The 23,008-nt window shown below is 40.5% G+C and overlaps 1 protein-coding gene across 2 annotated transcripts; it reads right to left on the bottom strand.

Annotated features, from left to right (window-relative positions):
- Nucleotides 1-42: 42 nt before the first annotated feature.
- TRAF6 (TNF receptor associated factor 6) lies at nucleotides 43-21,283 on the bottom strand. Of its 2 annotated transcripts, none has more exons than XM_040638959.1 (7): nucleotides 21,078-21,283; nucleotides 17,370-17,682; nucleotides 13,717-13,867; nucleotides 12,224-12,382; nucleotides 10,547-10,618; nucleotides 8,488-8,565; nucleotides 43-6,722 (listed from the first exon to the last, which is right to left on the bottom strand). In XM_040638959.1, exons 2-7 carry the CDS (start codon nucleotides 17,663-17,665, stop codon nucleotides 5,853-5,855), a joined length of 1,626 nt encoding a protein of 541 aa, XP_040494893.1. In that variant the 5' UTR covers nucleotides 17,666-17,682; nucleotides 21,078-21,283; the 3' UTR covers nucleotides 43-5,852. The 2 variants fall into 2 exon arrangements, with proteins under 2 accessions (XP_040494893.1, XP_040494892.1); XM_040638958.1 differs by having other exon boundaries at nucleotides 17,370-17,687.
- Between the last annotated feature and the right edge of the window lie 1,725 nt (nucleotides 21,284-23,008).

Genomic DNA, 23,008 nt, shown 5'->3' on the forward strand with positions numbered 1-23,008 from the left:
AGTAGAGTTACAGTCTCCAAAATAAAACAAAGAAAGCAAAAATCAAAGCAGTGTAGTTATTTTATTAAAACAAACACCCAGGATACCAGTTATATTTTAATATATATATTTCATTTTAGGTCAGAGTACTTCTTTGGTAAAACTATCGGTGCTATACACAAGCTGAGAGGAGAATATCCACAACAGGTGGGAGTGTGTAGGCCGTGTCAGTCTGGCATTTGTTTTCATGTACACTAACATTCAATAAGGGGCCATTCAAGAAACACTATTTTGGTCAGACTCTTGTAACCACTAGTAAGACAGAATCTAATGTAAGAGCTCCAAGTGCCTTTGTGAGATCAATGCAAATCTATATGCATAACGTAGGGCTGGAAAGAACAGGTCACACTTATCTACTAAATAGAGTGGAAACCCTGTTGATCCCTCCACCAACCCTGCAATCCAGTTGTATTGACCTGACGGAGACCACCGGTGCCCCGGTGCCACTTGGGGGCTTGTTCTCTGGGTTTGTGCATGGTGATGGGGGGTGGCTGGAGGGCCCAGTGGAAGGTGTGTGGCAGTGAATCTGAGTAATGCCTTTAAGCCCTCCCTTTCATGCACCCTGCTCTTCCGCTGAACACTGGTTTTCGGTCTTTCTGTGATGAGCCCCCCCCCACCATCTTTGCATTCACTCCCTTCACGAAACACGTTATTTTCAGTTCGGGTGGATTAGGAAACCTGCTCCCAACTTCTGTAGCAATAGTGAACTCTGAGCAATAGCAGGCTCTTTGACGACGCTTTGACCACTGCATGTGCTCCAATTTTTATGTCAGTTTTCACCCCATAGCTTGTCATACAGTCACAGAAGTATAAGAGCCTCCCTGGGTGCATAAAGCGTTGATCTTAATAGATCCAAGCATTAAAAAACGTTACCCATTACTTAACAGTATCTAAATTTCAGATTCTATCCCACTCTTTACACGTAACAGAAATGGACAAAGACAAAGAGAACTGATTTGCCCATGGTCAGTCAGGAGTAAAACCCAAGTCTCTTAGCTTCTAATTTAGTGGTATATATGCTAAATTACACTGCCTCTTCAGCCCTCTGAGAACATAATCCTGGAACCCTGTGTAAGCAAAATAGGCCCAAAATTACATTCTCACCAGAGAAATTAATTGGATAATTTATCAAGTGTGAAAATAACATTAGAATATTCTGCACAATTGATCAAGGACTTTCAAATAAATCCATTATAAAAAGCATCCCTTCAGGCAAAATAAATAAGATTAAAATTCAGCATAATAGATTTACAAGTTGAAAACTAGCTGAAAGTAAGGACTACAATTCCAGCTACAACTCAAATATCACAAGTTTCCCCAAAGAGTTTAAGATCACTCAACTGAAGCTAATTATCTTAGCGAAATTTTTAAAGAGAAACCAAACTTGAAGCAGTCTCATTAAAATTAACATGTACTAAGTGATACAGCTAATGTTACAAGATGTTACTTGCAGATTCAAGGTGGTGGCTGTTCACTGTACAATTCATCCAACATCTTTGCCGGTTTGAAGAATTTCATAAAGAAAGTGCTTGGGGGGAAAACAACAAAACAACCAAACCCATCTAAACATCCACCTAAAACTTACATGACAAATAAACTACCAGAAATTGGTCAGTTTTAACCAGCACTTTCATGAACAGTTCATTACTAAATATGTGTGTGTGTTCTATGCCGGGCACCGTGCTGAAACCGTGAACAGAACACTGTCCCTGTCCCTCAGTTTTCACTTCTCCTTCGGACTGGAGGAAAACTGTCATTATGTGCTTCTAAGACTGGCAGCATTTCTTTCTTGGAATACAGGAACCCATATGCTCTTCTCTTCACTGGCATTTTAATTTTTACCCTGAAATCTTTAGGGTAAATGCAATCAGCCGGCAGAGGCAAGGCAGCTCTAACAGGAGGCTCTCCCTTTTGGAAACCACGGCTGGGAAGCAGCATTGCGGCTGTGCTCTGGTGACTTTCCAGGGGGGCATTCAGAGCTGCGAGCCTTGAGGGAGCAGAAGAGTCAGCCTCTCTTTCCCTCCTGTCCTAAAGGCAGGGCTGGCGTCTGGCTGAGAAAGCACTTTGAGAGAAAAAAAAACCAGCACCACATTTCCTCATTCCACAGCATGCTTGCCCCATCTAGAATGATTTTTCAGTATTTCATAACTTTATAATAACAATTTTGGGGGAGGAAAAGGCTAATTTAAAACTAAATTAAAGTCTTAGGTGACATTTAGAGAAACAAGTAGGCCTCTCTGCAAGTGGGTGACTAAAAGTGAAGGCTGTAATTGAATATTACAATCTGTAGAGAGCCATCTAAATTCAATTTCATCAAATCAACTTTCTGGAGACTGGGAATTTGGAAGTATCAACCCCATTCTATAGAATGCAATGGTATCAACTGTGAAACTTACTATAGCTTATTGTGTGAATCTGGAAATTTTAGAAAAAAATGTATTTCAAAAGAAAAGTACAAACGACTCTTGTCCATTTTTCATTTCTTTAAGGCATTGCAGTGCTTAGGCTCTGTGGAACCAGGCATCACAAAACAGACCTAATGGTATTTTATATAAATGATGAGCATAATTCATAATTTAATTGAGACAAGCCAAAAAAAAAAAAAAAAAAGAGCTGGAGTAACTGAATTGAAGTACAGTGCTTTCAAGTCTTATGTCAGAAAAACCTCTCTCCTAATTAAAAGTGTTTTCTGGTCACCAGAGATCGGAGGGTTCCCTGGATAAAGGAATGACGAGCAACTGCTTCTCTTTAAGGAGAATGGATTCTAATTGCATGCATAATTCATAATGCCTAATTCATGCTTAGTTTATCTAAGACTTCACTGGTACAGAAACAGTAATGGAGAACTTAATTTTATACCTGTCACAAAAACTGTCAGCTACCATCCAACATCTCTGTATTAGCCCATCATTAGAGGAAAAAACACGCCTTTCATTCTATTTCCCTTGATCGGCCCCCACAGTAAGAGTTGAATCATACCGTAGCATAGCCAGAAGCTGTCACTGCTGCCCCGGCCAAAGGACGGTAAAAACTCCCCAACTACAAATCAACATCCTCACTTGTTTCCCCACAGCCAAATACACGACTTGCGGCCAGTCCCCTCCCACGCTGGGTTGGACCTCTCTGGGAAAAGAGGGAACAATTTCGCTACGTTCAAGAACGATGTCAGATCAACACGTTCAAAGGTTAATAAAATAAAAATGCGCGGCGCAAACACTAGAAAGCCAGTTGAGTGAAGCCAGCATGTTTGAGTTGGGCGGACTGGAAAAATGCAAGAGGCCGGCTTTTCCATCTCAGGGTTGATTCTGAGGTGAGGTCTATTTGGAATGACAGTCTGAATATTACTCTTACTCTCTATTTGCAGTGAATGACCAGTATAAAATAAGTGCCTGGTTTCTTAGAAAATGCCACATGTTTGGGGGAGACAAAAATTTGCTTATTTGAATTAAGATGAGACCGGCTGATGGGATACTACATCTGAAGTATTATGTCAGCAAAAAATAAGGCAGAGCAATTTCCTACTGGCAAAATCCTTTAATAAGTATTGTCAATGCTCTGCTGGTTAGGACTTAATTTCTTAAAACAGAATTTTATGGTTGGAGTGGACCTTAGAAACATCTAAACCAACTCCTTATTCTACAGATGAGAAACTTGAAGCTAGATGTTGAAATTAGGCAAAAAACTGTTTTTGTTTGGATTAAGCAGTTAGTAGAAAAAAATAAACTAACCAAAGCAGGAAGTGACTGGCTTCAGTACCTAAAGCACAGCCATGCTTTTAATAGAATTTGACCTGGAAGCTTTCAAATAGTATTTCCTTTTTTGGTGGGGTTGAATGTTTTATGGCAACATTTTTTCCCCTCTCATAAAAAATAGGTTTATTGTAGAAAATGTAAAACATATTAAGAAAGCGCAAAGAATATAAGTTATCAAAAATAGTTCAGTATATTTCCTTCAGGCTTTTTCTATGCAACAAAAAAGCCTACCATTTGCTTCTTAAATGGAACGCAACAATTACTCACTGAAAAACAATCACAAGAACAGCAGCAGTGCAGGGCTCCCAACCTAGAGGGTGGTGCTGCAATGATTCTCCAGAGCTAGTTGGAAGGCACAGCAGCTAAGGGACACCAACTGCCAGGAAGTGAGCTGGGAACCCGTGATGAGCAGGTGGTACAGTTGGTAACTCTGGGGAACAGGATCTCTGCATGACCTTTATTTTTACTGTATAACATAAACACATCAGAGCAGGAGCCTAAATGTGGGGTAGAGAGGAAGGGCAGAAACACAAGCAAAGGGAAAAGTCAAAGTGACACTTGCTGGGTCTGCCTGGAACCGAAACCATTCTTCTCCACAGACAAGGTCTCTTGGCTTCCTTTTGAAATTAAGGCTCATCTTCAGTGCTTGTCAGGGAGCTCTGACTTAGCCCCTTGAAAGATATAATTCCATCTCTCATGACCAGACAGCATTAAACAATCTTGTGTAAACAGCATAGAGTATGGGTCCTCTAAGATTCTTCTAAGAGCCTATACTAGCCGTGGGACTCCCTGAGAACAAGATTTCACCATAAGATTTAATATCTATAGGCCTTAACAAATCAACAGCACAAAAACCATCTCTCCCTATTAGGAACATTTAGCCACTTCAATACATTCTACATGACCCTCCTCAACTACGTATTGTTGGACCAAAGCAACCTACTCAGGCTAAGTCCTGACAGAACCACTGACAGAACCACTACAACTTCCTACCTTGGTTTGATGACCTCTCAGGTTATCTCCAGTGATCTCCCAAGTATTAAGAAATTCTGTTTTTAGGAAATCAGTTTTATTCCATTTAACAACTACCAGAAGGTGTTCAAAAGAGCTGAAAATTTCTGGCTCAGATAGCTCCTGTCACCACCAGTAAGATGCCATGTTGGTTGACTAGTCAAGACGTATTTTTTCTGTTGATTATAACTGCATCTCCTTGTCCTACAAGCATGAAGCCACAGAGAACATATGTAAAGCTGTAGAATTCACTCTGCACTGAATGGATAAAAAGGGATTTATAGTATCAGACCAGGCAGTTGGTACCCACGTGGTTCTCAGCATTCTCAACTCTGGAGAAGATGCTACTTGTAGCCTCAAGGAAATATGTAAGTCAAATAGAATGGAATATTTAAACAAGAAGACAAGGTGTTTACACTAAATAAGTAAGGTTATATTTAGGGTTTAAACTAGTTTCTGAATATCCTTAGTAATACCCTGGGTGGGGCGGGTGGGGGGCTTGGAGTGCATGAGAACTTAAGCTTTCCAAGGATTAAGGTTCAAATCCTCTGAAATTCATACAAGGTCAAATAAAATGAGAACTCAGCTCCAGAGTAATAATTCTCGCTGGCACCAGCACGAGGCAGTAGTGATTCTCAAGTTTAATATATTACATATAATATAAAAATAAGCTGAAGTTTTAAGGAATGTCCATTATTATTAAAAGGTCTGAGCTTTACTAGTCCAACCACGGGCTTTCTGACAATCAAACACACTGGAGCAAAAGCCCATGGAAGTACAACAAAGAGGTATACTAAATGACGAAAGAGCCGCTGCAATATGCCATAGGCACTTCGGTTTCTGAGAAAGCACAGAACGTGTAGATTCCCAAGGAAAAAAAAAACTGCCTCAGAGATTTGTAACAGGAAGAAGTGGTAAGTGACCTGTCTAATAACATTCACCGGTGTATCCTTCCCACTTCTTTTTTGGTTTGCATATTATTGAGAACAAGGCAAGGAAAGCCACTGCTTTCTCCAGACGGCTTTTTGTTTTTGAACAAATGCAGGGATGCTATGTCCCCGAATCAGTACTTCGTGGCTGAAAACCCTCCCTCCGGAGACTGCCCATGTCGAAGCGGGTAGAGACCTCACAGCGTACTAGTAAAGTATCATCCTTAATGAAGGTTCTTTGTCTTAGGGCTTCCAGATGCATAAAAGTCACATAGCCAAAACCTTTTGGGTTCCGTGGGATTGTGGGTCTCTGGAAGGCAAGCAGCTCTGGTTTGGCATCCATGATCTCTTCATGGTTTTGCCTTACAGGTGCTTCAGACTGATCAAGAATTGCAAGGCGTATTGTACCCTGGAAGGGCCAAGGGAGGTGGCTGTCATACTCCCCTTGCATGGTGTGGACAAAGAGGGATATATAATTAGCGCAGCGCTGAGCGGTCGGTAACTGCAGGTGCAGGCGCATGCACAGTTTGTAGCCGGGTTTGCCTGTGTAGAATCCAGGGCTGTGAATGACAACAGGTTTCTCCTCTTCCTGAGACTTCAAATGCATCCCAAAGTTGCCGATCTTCCAGATGTAGATGCCGTTGCACTGCTGCGCCTCTATTTCAGCAACTTTGTCTTCAAGGGTTCGAATAGTTCGCTTGAGCTCACTTACATACATGCTCTGAGTTTCCATTTTAGCAGTCAGCTCTCGGATTTGATGGTCTTGTCTTACGAGGCGACCCTCTAACTGCTGAATGGTTTCTTGGAAATTATGGACCTCTGGGTGACACGGAGTAGAGACCCGGGACACAGAGGAAGAATCATACGGCGGCATATCACGCTGAGGTACAGGAGCTAAAGCAAGACTTAAACTCTGAACAGCCTGAGCCAACATTCTCATGTGCGACTGCGTATTCTCTTGTAGGTGGCGTGCCAAGTGATTCCTCTGCATCTAAAAACCAAGCACAAGCCTTAGGCTGGGACCAGATACTGTGAGGACTAGGAAAGGGACCTAGCCAAGCCAAATGAAAGGCTTTTAAGTGATGTCATGACTTCCCTCAATCCCTTACAACCTTTTGTCTTCATCAAATTCTTGATCCAGTGAGATGATCTTATCTCTTCATTCACTGAAAAAGTGAGGCTATGTGCTGAATACTCTCACCTTTCACTCAGCTAAATCTCCCTCCCACCTATAAAAGTATCAGGATCTACACCCATCCTTCTCTTCTGACTCAGAGAGGACTCTCTGCTTGTCCAACATTAATGCTTCACCTGGGCTCTCATTGGCACCCATCTTTTCAAGACCTCAGAGGTTTTTCCCCCCTCCTCCTTTATCTTCGTTCCCTCCCCTTAACCCTTTCCCTCAGAATATATTACAGCTTTCCTATCGAAAAAAAAAGTACACCTCTCTATCGATCTCATGTCTCTCTTTAGCTAATACCATTTTCTCCCTCTTGCTTTTACAACTCAGAGTAGTCCATATGCGCTGTCCCCAATTCATTTGTTTTCCAAACTGCTGCGAAGTATAATCTTTCTTGTCTCCACCCTCTTCTCATGTCATCAAGAACATCTTAATTGTTATATGAAAAAATATTTATAACTTCTATTATAAAAGTAATTCCATATATTATCGAAAACCAGAAAATACAGATAACCAAAAAGAAAACGAGTTACCTATGATCTCACCTAACTACCATTAACGTTTTTAAAAAAGATTTTATTTATTTATTTGAAAAAGAGAGAGACAGATAGACAGTGAGAGGGAGCACGAGTGGGGAGGAGAGGGAGAAGCAGACTCCCTACTGAGCAGGGAGCCTGACTCAGGGCTTGATCCCAGGACCCCGGGATCATGACCTTAGTGGAAGGCAGATACTTAACCAATTGAGCCACCCAGGCACCCCCCCCAATTTAACATTTTGATACATTTCCTTCAAGTCTTTTTCTCTATGCATACAATACAGAATCTTCCCACAAAATGTAATCATAGTATACACCATTTCCTCACTTTATTCTTAAAAATTACTAAATGCATGCTTATAGTAAAAAGTCAAGTAAAAAAGCATAACGGAAAAGCAGAAATATAGCTGGACTCTCCAGAAAGAGTAACTTATCATTAATAAGCATCTATCTCTGGGACGCCTGGACAACACAGTCAGGTAAGTGGCCAACTTTTGGTTTCAGCTCAGGTCATGTTCTCAGGGCTGTGAGATCAAGCCCCTCAGTCAGGGCCAGCTCTGTGCTCAGTGGGGAGTGTGCTTAAGACTCTCTCTTTGTCCTTTCCCCTGTGCACACACGCATTCTCTCTCTCAAATAAACCAATATTTAAAAAAAATAACCATCAATCTTAAATATTTGATTCAAATATTTGACTCAAATATTTGACACTGATCACTAGTCTTGAAACTAATTTTGGAAAGCATAATAATACCACCTTTCCTTACCTGGTTCACCAATTTCTAATACAGTCTGTTCATGACTCCTTTGATAGTCTGCTTCTCCTTCCTGTACACACTCACGCTATATGATCTTGACCGACCTTCTATTATCATCATGGACCACTTCCCCAAATCAATATTCTGAGTCCCAATTTCTCTTTGGAGCTCAAAGCTTATACACTGCATGTCAGCCATGTCCCCTTACACTGGTATTCTCAACTCCACTATAGAACAGAATTTTCCTTGATAGTCAAGAATTAAAAAAAAAGAAAAAACCCTTACCTTTACATGGCAACCGAAAGTACTGAATGTGCATGGAATTGGGGCTGTTGGACAGTCTAGATCATAGTGATTAGGCATCTGAAAACCAAAACAAAGGTTGAAAAATGGTTCTCCTTGCATATCATGTTCTAGTTTAATAAGATCACATTTGAAATATTTATATTTCATCTAAACAAAATCATGTATTGTCTATGGATGCTTTTGCACAACGCAGAGCTGAGTAGTTGCAACAGGAACCGTGTAGCCCACAAAGATCAAAATAATATTTACTTCCAAAAGTCACAGAGAAAGGAAAGAGCAACATCTCATACCATCCCCCCAAATCGCTCAAAGTTCCAGAAAATGAATGTTTCTATTGCTAGGAATTAACCCCCTCTAGTGGCACTTTAGAGAAAAAGCACCTTCTGATGGCAACTACAACTGCAAACTCCAGACTCTCACTGTGGTGCAGGCCACTTAATAGGGAACAGTTAACTCCACACACTGAAACCACTGGCTGTGGCCATTATTTCCCTCATGACAGGCTCTCATCAATCTTTCTTTTAACCAGGGCGTGTTTTGGTTACCAGGGGGGAGATGCAGATGTTAGAAGGTATTTTAAGAACATTAATAAAAGTTCTAAAGAGAGTCTCAGCCTTTGATTTGGGGACTCTAAAACACATTCTTTAAGGTGAGATCCATCATGTAGAATCAAGTTCTTTGAAAGTGGAGCCAAATTCCCTTTAGCAATTTACTTTGGCTATATTCATAGATACTTCAAGCAGAAATGACTACAGAAACTACTTAGACCAATTCTTCATTCTGCGTAATCTAGAACAGTGGTCTAGAACAACAGTCTGCAGAATTTTTTGTAAAGGGACGGACAGTAAGTATTTTCAGCTTTGTAGACCTTCTGGTCTCTGTCCCAAGTATTCAACTCTTACCATCATGGTACACTAGCCATGTACAACACACGGACATATGGGCATGGCTGTGTTCCAATAAAGTGTACTTATAAAAACAAGCAGTAGGCCAGATGGGCTGGTGGGCTGGTCTGCTGATTCCTGATCTAGAAATGTGAGCTTTCTTATCAGAGATCAGTGTGCAAGTTAGGGGCACGGCCAATATCAAGACCTAGGTTTCCTCTTAACCTAGAGTTTTTTCCTACGTTATTTTATTTTTGCTAGGTTTAATATGTGATATATGGTCTCCTTCAAATATTAAAACAGAGCAAAAAAGAGAACTAAGGTGGTGAGACTTCATAAGGAAAAGGAAGTTTAACAGCTTCAAATTAAAGCTTTGTTGGGAAAAAAAACCTAAAAGACTCTGTTAAAAGACAAATGGAAAAGTTTAGTCAAGTGACGGGTTTTGCTTGCTGCTACTTATTAAAGTAATCAATTACAATCTTTGGGTTTGCAGATTTCATGGGTGTATAAATATTTAGTGACTAATATTCATATTTTGTGGGTAAACTCCCCAAATGTCAAAAGATAGCAATCAGATGGAATTTTCCTTTCTCTATTAATACAAATGTACAGTTTTCTATTATAACGACTACTTTTGATGATGCCCATTAGCAGTCTACAGCGCAAATGAACAGAGGCGCTACCCATCTTAGAAATCTCAAAATGTCCCAATAGGTCTCAGGGGCTACAGGTATAAATAATGCTCTGCTACTGAACAGACTTGCTTTCTTCTGTTTCATTGCTCTCTTTCAGCTGGTCTCTCAACACTTAAGATCCCTGTTCCACAGGTGCAAATATGCATTTCTCGAAGTTTTTTTCTTTCTTCAAATGGAGATTTTTTTGATTACTTTTAACTTAAAATGACCTGCGTTTGGTAGGAATTTTTATGAATATACACAAACATGGGTATATGTTAATGACTTGGGAATTTTAAGTACTTAGGGCTGAATATTTTGTTCTTTCTGAAAGTACTCTATTAATTTACATGAAAACTTTTGTTTTAATACTTCTTCAATCTGTATTCATTTTGCTTTATTGATTTAAATTTCCCATTAAAAACCTAACTTGTTTCTTTATTGATGGAAATATTAACTCGTGAAAGGGAATCATTATACCTGTTCTCTGATGAGCATGGTATTGCAGTATTCACAGATGACATTTGCCAAAGGACAGTTCTGGTCATGCATCTAAATTTTATTAGAAAAATATAAAAAAAGCATGAGAAAATCTGAAAAAGTAAAAACAGTCTATTTTTATAAAAAGTAATTCACTATAAAAAATTAAGGACCTCAATTTGTGCAAAACAAAAATATAAGAATAATGTACAAAGGTTATTTTCTTTCCAAAGGGAGCCAGTGTAGTAATGAGAGATTCATCTCACCTTCCAGCTCTTTAAAAGAATATGAATAGTACACAAGCGAATGTTTTAAATTATTTCTTTTGAACTTCTTCTGCAACTAGTTGGGACAAAATTTACCAGTAATATAATTCTCCAAAGGCCCCTTTCCAAAAATTTCCAGCAGCAGCTTGATGACTTAACTAAAACTCTTACCAGGAAGGTTAAAAGAACAGAAGTATTATTAGGGCAAGAGGAAGGAAGGTGAGCTTTGTGTTCCAAAACTTAGTTTAGATGCTATGCTGAGAAGTAATTAAGCTTCCATGTTAAGTCCACTTAACTTACTAAAGTTTAGGAAGACATCAATTTGCTCTAATTATGCCTAAGACATCTCTACATGTTTATTAGCAGGTTAGCATACTTCTTTAATATTTCATCAACTTAATGAATATGCTTGACCTTCTAAGAAAGTAGGGAAAATTACCAAGATGAATTTATAAGAAATAAAGTTTAAGGAAGTATCTTCATCACTATAAAAAAACATAAATTATAGGTAGGTTATTTTAGTAAAGAGGACATAGGATGGGGATCCTGGACTAGATCTTAGTGCTAGCTTTGCCACTGACTATATTAACATAAAATTACTTAACCTCTCCACACCTCAGTTTCTTTTTTTTTTTTAAAAAGATTTTATTTATTTATTTGACAGAGATAGAGACAGCCAGCGAGAGAGGGAACACAAGCAGGGGGAGTGGGAGAGGAAGAAGCAGGCTCACAGCAGAGGAGCCTGATGTGGGGCTCGATCCCGTAACGCCGGGATCACGCCCTGAGCCGAAGGCAGACGCTTAACCGCTGTGCCACCCAGGCGCCCCACACACCTCAGTTTCTGAATGGAAAACTGCTCTATTACTATGATGCTGTCAAGCACCATGATGTTTCTTGTTAAAGATAAACATTTTAATTGAAGCATAACATATGTACAGAAAAGTGAATTCCTTACATGGATATAGTTCGATAAATTATCACCAAAGGAATACACTTCATGGTTTTTATTCTCCATACAAGTTTTAACCACCCATTCTCCTTTTCAAAAAGAAAAGTGTAAGTCTGATAAAGTAGTAATCATTCTACTTGCTTGTCTCTAATCCAAAATTGGTCATTAAAATATCACATAGAAAAGCATACAGTCTATGTCTTTCCTAGAAGCTTGTGTTACTTGCAGATCTACTATAGTGGTTAAGTAGTATAAACAATGTTTTCTAAGAAAGATATACAAGTATAAACTCTACACTTACTTACTAAAATGGTTTACTGACCCCTTTCTTAAAAGTCAATCTTCCACCACTGATAATATAGACTCAGATTTGGAGTAACATCCTCTTCTATACCCTCAGATGTACATTAAAAATTTGTTTTAAAGAAGTAGTGAAATGAACAAATCCAAGTTAGTACATGCCTCTTTATCTTCAAATGCCATCAACGCAGCACAGTTCATGCAAGAAACTTGTCTCCTTGGGCACTCCTTAAGAATGTGAATATTAAGTTGGCATTTTTGGAAGGGACGTTGGCACTGGGGACAATTCATGAGAGCAAACTCACAATGTGCTTGGTGATCCTGTAATAAGGAAAATGTAATTGATTAGTATTTGCCAATCCTTATGAAATTTCCTGAAAAATAATCTAAGAATATACTGTTCCCTTTTATAGAACTGGCTACTGAACCTGTATTGTCTAGCACACACCATATGAAGGTCTTACTAAATTTATTTTTGATTTTTTTAAGATTTTATTTATTTTAGAGACAGAGAGTGAGCGAGTGAATAGGAGGAAGAACAGAGGGAGAGGGACAAGCATATTTACACTGAGTGCAGAGCCCAATATGGGGCTTAATCCCATGACCCTGAGATCATGATCTGAGCCAAAATCAAGAGTCAGACACTTAATGGACAGAGCCACCCAGGTGCCCCTGGCCTTACTCAATTTAAATAATGGTTGTGAATTACAAGTTTATACAAAGAATGTGAACTCTCAAGTTCATGTATCCANNNNGGGAAAGAAGTCAGATTTTCTGATTATCAATTTAGTACTGTGTCAAAAGGACCATTCCTTCAAAAGGAGCTAAGTAAAGGCAGGCATGCTGCAAATACATTTTATTTTTTTAAAGACTTAATTGGCTTCCCATTGTTAAGCCAGAGATTTTTTTTTAAAGATTTTATTTATTTATTTATTTGAGAGAAAAAGAGAGAATGCACAAGCAGGGGGAGCAGCAGAGGGAGAGGGAGAAGCAGGGTCCCCACTGAGCAGGGAGCCCGATGCTGGGCTCAGTTCCAGGACCCTGGGATCATGACCTGAGCCGAAGGCAAACACTTAACTGACTGAGCCACCCAGGTGCCCCGCAAATACATTTTAAACACTTAATTTCAAATACAACATAAACAAAATTTAATTATTGTAAAACAACCAAGCTAAGAATTGTTTTATTTAAAAAGCAAATGCTTTTATCTGATTGCTTCAGCTAATCTCAAGCTGTAGGAGGACTCCATTTAGCTCATAATAAAATAAAAACAGAGAAAAAAAGTATGGTTAGGATACTAAGATGACGGACTACGTGGAGTTTGCTGCTTATTTCCAAATGAGAGGAACAAAATTAAGAGACTAACATGTGATGCTTATATTTGAAATCCTGTTTTACTGCAGATAATGTTCACTGAAAAAGCTTGTAGTAGAATACTGATTTCTTTCTTATTATCACTGGGGCAAAGAGTGAGTATATGGAATTAAGAAATATATGGTTTCTACTCATTTATATTCAATTATGAAAGAACTCGTATTAATTCAGCAAGAATTTATTAACCAATTATTATATACTAGGCACAGATGGGACACAGCAAAGTGCATACCCTCGAGGAACTACCCTGCATATATGCTAACAGAAAATAATTTTAATACCTCAAGATGCCTCAGTTCCATCTTGTGCAAACAACCTTCATTTGGACACTTCACCATCAGAGAAAGAATCTCTCGTTTTGCAAAATTGTCAGGAAATAGTTGATTTTCCAGCAATATTTCATTGTCAACTGGACATTTGTGACCAGCATCCCTAAAAGAAACAAGTAAGATACATACACTTAGCAGATTTAAACAAATGTTAACGTTAGAAAACACAAAACTTTAAGTCACTGCATATAAATTCTCCATTGATTATTTCCTATGGAAAGTAATTTAACACATCATATGGGATATCACCAAAATAAACTGTTCTTTTGCAGACAGTTTAACAAGTGTTCTTCACTGAAACGAATACAACTAGCACCATTTGGTTACCTATCAAAAACTATGTGCATTTTAGATTTGGGAAAGATTTAAAGCAAAAAATGAGAAAAATTGATTAAATTGTATTTTGATTGGCATGAAGTGAAGTGAAAGTTAAGGGTGGGAACTGTGGCAGTCTGGCAGGCCTCTGCTCTGTGAGCAGCCGCACAATGTCCTAGTGAGACGGCACTAGATGTACCGCTTGTGTGCCAACAACATGTCTGTACTGTGCTGCTTGGTCATAAGGAAAAATAAAACCAATCAGCAGTACCCCTACGAGGTCATATTTTAAGGTCACTGTAATACTCTGGCTCACAGGCCACAGAAGGTTTCCTTTATGTTTAAGGTACACTTCAGTAGGGAGTTAGAGCACCTCTATGTCTTGATTCCAGGTGGTTTATTCCATCTTACAACGGAAAAATCATCCCCAGGAAGCTTGGGTGTTTGACACTCCCCTTTAACTTTCTGGGATGTCTCAATCTTTACCTGACAAAATATGGCAGGTCAGGTAGGCTACTCGATCACTCAAATATTTGTTGAGCACCTTCTATGTGTAAACCAACAGTGCCAATCGCTGCTGCAGGTAAAAAGCTGCTGAAAAATGGGGTCTGCTGTCAAAGGCCTTAGAACTAATAAAAGGTGAGAGACATGGCCTTTATGAGGCCTCTCTCAGAACGCATGTTATTACTACATTGTCAAATACTTTCTGAGAAGCAAACAAATAGATGCCCAAAACTTAAGTGATGGATGACTAAGAGAAAAATAAGAACGACCTTACAGAGTAAACTGGAAACCACTGTCCACAGCATTATCAATCACTCCAAAAGAAAATGGAATTGAATTGAGATAGATTTTGATTCCTTGAATGACTATAAGAGTTGAAAAATTCCAGAGCTGTTCCTTTTAAGAACTTCAGAGTTAAAGTTAAATGGTCATTTCTAACTTGGAGGGAGACAGGAAAAAAAAAAAGGCTCGGACTTCCTTTTGTGGGTTTTACTTCCTTTTCAGACCATGTCCCACTACTTGCATGAACTTTGCTACTAAAAAACATCCCTTCCTGGGATGTGTGACACTTGGTAAGATACTATACATTTTTACTCACAGGAAAACCAACAATCCATTTTTATTGCCAACATAACGATATAAGCAAAAAAAAATTGAGCCTTTAACATCATTCTCATGTACATTCTAAACCACTGGTCTCAACCAGGGCAATTCTGCCCCCCCATGGGACATTTGGCAATGTCTGGAGACCACTCTGGGTGTCAGAGTTGGGGAGGGGGGGATACTATAACATCCATGAACAGAGGCCAGGGATGCTGCTAAATCATCCTACAATAATTTCCACAACAAAAAATTTTCTGGCCCAAAGTGCCATGTGAGGAGGGTGAGAAAACCTACCCTCAACAGATCTTACCAATTCAACAGTGGGTAACACAGTTTTTTCAAGAATTGACACAAGTCACATGTTCCCTTGCAACTTAAATCAAGCCAAGTCCCAAGTATGGATGCAGTTACCCTAAATTCAAGTTTTATGCTAAAGTTAATTTAAAAGTTGAAAGAGAAAAACTTGTAAGACTAGTGAAGAGCCAGCTTAAGAATGATTCTACCAACATAACCAGAAACGTATTGAAGAACATAAAATCCCCCCCCACCTTCTTCCGCTATTTTTGTTCTGTATAGAACCCTTTAGTCACCTAAAAATATTCCCATCTACTTCTGAATTATAGTAAAATGTATCTATTTCTTAGGAGATGAATTTGAATCACTTGTGGAAATCCCATCTACCTTCATTTGGTCAAAGCAACTATGATTTACTGAGCACCAACTGTGTGTCAGACCCTGTTCTTGGCACTTAGGAAATATCAAGAAATAAAAGAGATCTCAACTTCTGCTCCCAAGAAGCTTATCTTCCAGTTAAACAAAAGCAGAGAATAAACAAATTATCTGGTATTTCAGAAGATGAAAAGTGCTAAGGAAGAAAGAAAAGTAGGTTAAGGGAGACCGAGAGTGTGGGGGGAGGTAATCATGCTTTGGTATAAATAGGGTGGCTCAGTTACCTATGAGAAGGTGAGATGTGAGCCACACTGGGGGAAGGAAAGAGTATTAGCTAAGCAATTAGCTGAAGTAAGAGTGCTCCAAGCAGAGAGAGCAGTTAAAGCCAACTCCCCGGGGCAAGAGTACGCTTGACAGTTCAAGAAATAGCAGAATGAACTGGTGGAAGGAAGGGAGTGTAGTAGAGAGGTGGTCAGAAAATGGACTATGAGCCTATCACACAGGGCCTTATAAGGACCTTGGCTTGTGTTCTCAGATGACCTGCTGCAATGTTCTGAGCAGTGATGGTATCATCTTACTTATTTTACTGAAACAGGTTGTACTGAAAACAGTATGGACGAAGGCAAGGGTAGAAGCAGGAGGGCTGAGAGGGCTGATGGTGAATCAGATGGCAGTAGCAAGTGGAGGAAGTGAGAAGGAATTTGATTTTGGATATATTATGAAGTAGAGCCATCAACTAATACTTCCTTTAAAAATACTTTTTATTTTACAGTTGTCCATAGACCCCAGGTAACAGAATTTAACACAGCTAAAATAAGAATAACTGATCACTTAAAAGTCAGCATTCTTTGTATGGCTGAGATTATCACATTCTAACAGCATCGTCATTTAAGGTACATTTTTTTAAATTTTATTTTTAAGCACTCTCTATATCCAACATGGGGCTCAAACCCACAACTCTGAGATCAAGAGTTGCACACTTCTCTGACTGACCAAGCCAGGTGCCCCTAAGGCACATGTGTTCTGTATTATTTTCTTAAAGCATAGAGACTCACCCCTTAGTCTGCAACAGAACTGCTTTAAGTAGAAATAGCTAATTTACCTATTTATCTGAGTGTCAGGAGGGGACAGGACAGTAGTTACCTTTCATACCACAGCAGAAATGAGTAAGAATCTAAATTTCTCAATTTTCTGTCCAGTGTGCCTTTCCCTAAGTAACTTTTTACATATAAGACTATTCTCGGGAGGTCCTGTGTGCTATGGAATAATGTTCTCTGTATTTGGTTCTGTTACTGGACACAGTTCTTATGCTCATGTACTTTATTATTTTTTTTTCAAGAGTTATTTACTTATTTGAGAGAGAAAGAAAACATGTGCAAGCAGAGGGGAGAGGCAGAGTCTTAAGCAGACTCTGATTCGGGGCTCGATCTCATGACGCTGAGATCACCACCTGAGTTGAAACCAAGAGTCGGACGCTCAACTGAATGTGGCGCCCAGGTGCCCCGCTCACATACCTTATTGATTTGATGATGCAAGCTTTGCAGAACCTGTGGCCACATGGTGTTTGTACCGCTTCCCGTAACGCCATCAGGCAGATGGGACATTCATACTTGCTTTCTAGGGGTGGGTCAAACTCCACATCGTACCCCTGGATCTCTTCCATAAAAGAGCTGGAGAGGTTCCCCGTGCTGGCGGTTCCACTCACACTGTCATCTTTTGCTGCAGCGCTACAGGAGCTGGCCATGGCGGCACAGCAGTCACTTTCAGACTGGCTGGATCCACAGCTGTTTTCACAGTTTAGCAGACTCATAGTAACGTGATTACCAACTGCTCTGTAGAAACAGTGAGGAATAAAATGCCTGAGCACACATATACATACACACACATATATGTCGGAGCTTAACTATGCAAGTCACTTTTTGGTTGATATACATTAGCTATGTTAATATTATATACAGAAAACTTTTAAAAGTTCTTTGAGCTTTGCTTCATGGCTACGATTTTCTGAGTTAAGGAGTTCATGATATAGGAGAAAGAGAGAATATAAGATTAAAAGAAGAAAAGCACCTCAACCATAACACTTAGTTATGTCATAATTATCTGCTTATATGTCTGTTTCCTGTAACTGAAGTCAAGAATTTTCCTATCTTCAGTCCTTAGCACAAGAGCTTTCATATAACAGGTGCTCATTAAGCATCTGATGAAGAACTGAATTATGCTACTGAAGTTCCTTCAAGCATCATAAGGTGAAGAGCACAGTATGACCAGCAAGCAGCGCAAGGAACAGCAATGCACAAGGAATCAGGTGATCATGTGCAACTACCAGATGTGTGATTTTGGGAAACCTAACAATTTGGCTCTTGGTTTCTTCTAGATTTAAAATTCTATAGGTACTTCTAAATGTTCAGTATGAGGATTTCTATTATGTAGAAGGAATGGAATTGAAAATATATATGTGTATGTCCTTTTGCCATCAGTCAGGTCAAGTGACTATGTCTCATTATTAATGACTGGAAAAACACGTGAGGTTTCATTGACCTATGGAAAACTATTGCCTTCATGGGTAGGTACGATGCCTTCAAATTCTAAACAATTATAGTATTTATGAATTAGAAGCTAATGTCTAAGAGCAATTCACAGCCTATGTAACCAAGTCTCTGTTGCAGATAATTACACCAGAGGAAAATTCCTAATATGTGCCAGATATAGTTCTAGAAACAGAATGTAAGCCTCTAGTCAATATGGTAGACATTTATCCCCCTGCCTGTTTCATTTTCACATGAAAATCCTGGCTGCCACTAGGCTAAATAGTGGGTTAAGACAGTAATCCTGTATCTTTTACTTCCATACCTTCTTCTTTTACAGACACCTTCTTCTTCTCAAAAAGATCTACAAAGGAAGAGGTACTGTTCTGGCTGGAGACACAGTATGTGAAGTGGTAAAGAGCTGAGGTGCTGGAATTTGATGACAGGGGTTTAATTCTTTTCTCCATCATTTGGTGTAGGACCCAGACAAGGTAGGTAACCTTCTGTGCTTCAGTTTCCTCATGTATAAATAGGAGATAATAATGAAACCCACCTCAGAATTACTGAGGATTAAATGTGTTAATATGTGCAAAGCACTTAGAACAGCAGCTGGAAGAATGAGGTATTACGTGCAGTTCTTAATAGTAATTTTATTTAACAATTTTATTGTCCCCATTTTATCAAAGTGGAAACTATGAAGCATAAAAGAGTTAAGTAACTTGCTGGAAATCATAGGCAAAAGCTGAAGTGTTCCCCAAGGTTGATACAAAGTAACCACTGACCAATTCCCTATCATTAAAAAAAATTCTAATATTCTACCCAATCACTGTGAAGAATAAACAGTCACAGCCTTCTCACTATGTAAGCTGCTTTATAACAATATCCCCCTGAGCCTCATTCCATGTTTTGGTTCAACTGCTCCTGGTTTGCAAAGAGTTTTTTGGTGTGCACAATAAAGTTTTACCAATTACTACTTCAGTGATTCACTGGCTTTTACTTCTATTATTTTTGAACTTTTGACAAAGCACTGCCTTAATTAAATATTGTGGGATGTAACCACTGATGACTTATTTAGACTGCAAAATGAATAAATATTGTCATAAATCACGGCTTGTCATAAATCATGGCTTAAATCCACATATTAGTATCTGGGTATATATTATAATCCAAAGAGTACACCGTTGAATATCTTAGGGAAGGGGGGAGTATGGTGGTGCACAAAAATGTGCTCCTCAAAGATCAACAGATGCTAATGAGAGAAAGGTTCTAAGCTAAAGAAATCAACAAGGTATGTCTCAAATAGGTCAATTTTAAGTCAATGGAAAATTCATTCATGGCAAAACAACTCCTATAAAGTAAAAGGATAGTAAACGAGATACTGAGAAAGTACCTTTGTTTTTCTACTAGCTTTAGAAACAACTATTCACCAACTCTTTAAAATCTATTCCTGAAATGCAAAGATTTGTAAATGTGCTGCAATGGCCAAGAAATGCTGCAAAATAGTCAATTGTTAGGTCTTAATTTGGAATACAAATTCGAGAGGCATTCCCCTTCCTAGGCACTATTTGATTCCCTCCTGGAGGCAAGGATTTGAACAACTTCTTTTAAAATCCAAGGAGCCAAAATTATATCAGCATCACATATCCCAACTTATCACAGAAAAGGTCTGGCCTTTACAATTCTAAAATACTGAGAAGCATATAGTACATGTAGGTTGAAACTGGGCTCATCACATGGGCAACAAGTGCCTGAATGAAACACATTTCATCCTTGAGTCACAAAAAGACCACACTGTCCTTAGCCCATCCCAACTCAAAATCAGAAAAAAAAACCTTCTATCTTCCCGAGTAATCACAGAGGAGTGGATAATATGGCAGTGGTGGGGTTCACAAGGCCAACACTTAGATATTTTTTACAAGTTTTTCTCGTTTCTACCCCTGCGTAGCAAGACATTAGTAACCCGTTCTCCCGACAAACACAGAAACACACAAATACTATACATTCAAGCTGCTAATACTTTAGGTGCTTTCTGTTCACATTCAAGACAGTCCTAACTCTCAACTGGAGTTCCCCTAAAGCCAAATACTAGGAACAGCTTTATCAACCCAGCGTCTGGAACAATCTCTACAACTACCGAATGCAGGGGCGGGGGAGGAAACATTCATGTCATCCGAACCTTTTTTTTTTTTTTTTAACTTGCTGCTTGGGACCTCTATCGAGTTCTACAGGGAACCCAAAAATAGCTTTCCCATGACAGTGACAGAGAGTGATGGGAACTTAAAAGGTTTACGGGTTGTTTTGGGGTTTTTTTCCTTTTTTTTTTTTTTTAAGTAAAGCTGGTAACAGCTCCGAGGGACGGGAAAATCCAAGAGGCAATTTTCTTTTCTGGAAAGGTGAATACAAGGGATGAAGGGAGGTAGGGCTAAGGAAGGGGCCGCGGGATTCCCACGGGCGGATGGAGTGAGGGGAGGGGAGCAGGTCCCCGCAGGCAGGGGGAGCAAAGGTGAGACGAGAGGGGGCGGCGTCCCCAGCCTACGGGAAGCGAGGAGACAGAGGGCGGCCTCCCCAACCTCTGGGAAGCGAGGGGACAGGGGGCGGCGACCCCAACCTGTGAGAAACTGGAGAGGAGGGGGCGGCGTCCCCAACCTAGGGGAAGAGGCCGCGGCCGCGGGGAGGAGACGTCCGAAGAAGACTCACCGCTCTCGTCCGCTGGGCCGCCGACTCCAGCCGGCCGCACGACTCGGCTCCACCAAGTCTCCTCAGTCCGGGTGGAGGCGGCCTAGACGCCAATCTCCCGACCCGAAGGCCGCTTCTGCTGCGACCCCGGGCCGCCCGGAGCCCGAGCCGCAGCCGCAGCCGCCCCTACTTCCGCCTTCTCTGCTCTGCCTGGGCGGCGAGGAGCGGGGATCGGGCGGGGGCGGAGACAGAGCGGCCGAGCCGGGCCCGGGTGCCCCCTGGTGGCGGTCCTCCACGGGCCCGCAGGCTTCGGCGCAGGCGCGGGGCCGGTACCGCGGTCAACCCTGCGCGCTCCCGCTGGGCTTCCCTCGCGCGTCGGATAGGTATCCCACCTGGGAATTCCTGACACCGCAGTCCTGAACTGGTGTAGAATGTGGGTGTGGGTGGGTGGGTGGTGCGTTTTCACAGCTTCCCTATCCAAGCAGGAAAAAACCCCAACTGGGTTAGATCACTTGACCTTCGGGAATTCTTAAATCCCTCCCCAACTCCACCCTCCTTGCCAAGGAAGTTTCCACAGTACTTAGAACCCTCTGTTACCACCTGGTCCTTCTCCTTCAACCAGTCCAAGGGAGTCAAACCCATATATTAAGCATTTGTTTGAAACTGCTGCCAATGACACCATCGCCTTTTCTGTTACTGTCATGAGAAAGCTATTTTGAATTCCCTGTTTAACTGGAAGCAAATGTCAAAGGAATGTAACAAGCACTTTGCAGGAGATACACAAAAGATTTTCATCGACCTCTGCAAAGGAGGCTCTAAGGGGAGGTATTATAGGGTAATGGTTACACAGTTTTAAAATCACTTTTAAGGGACATGTGAGAGGGGAAAAAAGAAGACTACTAAGGTAGAGAGGGGAAAGAGGTGGAAACAGAAGGGAGGCAAGGGCTAGGTCATGCAGGGTCTTGTAATCCATGCAACGGAGATTTATAAGGAGAGAAGAGGTGTGATGTCATGGATGGGATCACTCTGGCTGCCGTGTGAAGAATAAGGACAAGGATGGAAGCAAGGGCAAAGGGGAAAAGAAGATTGCAGTGCTCCAGGAAAGATGGGGCTTGACCCAGTGAGTAGCAGTGGATGGGATTAGAAGTGGGCAGATTCTGGATGCATTTTGGAGGGAGAGCCCCATGTCATAGGACTTGCTGGTTGGGTGTGAGCTAGTAATAACAAAGGACTGTGATTTTTTTTTTAAAGATTTTATTTATTTATTTGAGAGAGAGAGAGAGAGCACAAGTAGGGGGTTGGGGGAGGGCAGAGGGAGAGGCATAAACAGGCTCCCCGCTGAGCAGGAACCTGGAGATCATGACCTGAGCCAAAGGGAGACACTTAACTGAGCCACCCAGGCACCCCAGGACTCTCGTATTTTTGATGAGCAACTGATGGAGAAGAATGAGAGAGGACCAGGTTGGGAGAGAAAAGAATCAGGAGTTCTATGTTCTGACCTGCCGAGGCTTGCAATGCCTACTAGTATACAATTAGGGATCTTTAGTAAGCTGTGCAAGTAAGGCCTCTGATGTGTAAGGGAGAGATGAGAGCTAGAGTTGTAAGTCTGTGCGCAACAGCCATATAAACAGTGTTTAGAATCACCTGAATGATATCACCTAGGGAGACTGTATTTAGGGAAGAGATGCAATCTGGTATCTGCAGTGTGGACAAAAGCACCTTAGTGTCAGAATCTTTCTCATGCCAGAAGCAGGAAAAACAAGAAAGTAGATATGTTAATCTTTGATAAATTTACATATCAAGAAAGAATGAGTCAAGCAGAAGAGGAATTAGATGTGATAGAATCCAGGTCAGAGATCCAGTATGGCATTTCCCATGTACATTCTGTTTTGGGGAGAAGGTACCGTGGATCAAACTCTCCCCCTAGTTGTCTATTGTCAAAGCTGGGAATT

This window comes from Ursus maritimus, unplaced genomic scaffold (assembly GCF_017311325.1).
Source record: "Ursus maritimus isolate PB19 unplaced genomic scaffold, ASM1731132v1 scaffold_23, whole genome shotgun sequence".
Lineage (NCBI taxonomy): Eukaryota > Metazoa > Chordata > Mammalia > Carnivora > Ursidae > Ursus > Ursus maritimus.

Bases quoted from the DNA above. Each gene is read 5' to 3' on its own strand.
- TRAF6 (XM_040638959.1), bottom strand. From the start codon at position 17,665: ATGAGTCTGCTAAACTGTGAAAACAGCTGTGGATCCAGCCAGTCTGAA. The intron at 12,383-13,716 runs GTATTAAAATTA...TCCTTATTACAG, and splicing joins TGGAACTGAGGCATCTTGAG to GATCACCAAGCACATTGTGA. The intron at 8,566-10,546 runs GTATAATGATTC...TTTGGTTTTCAG, and splicing joins CCATGCTCATCAGAGAACAG to ATGCCTAATCACTATGATCT.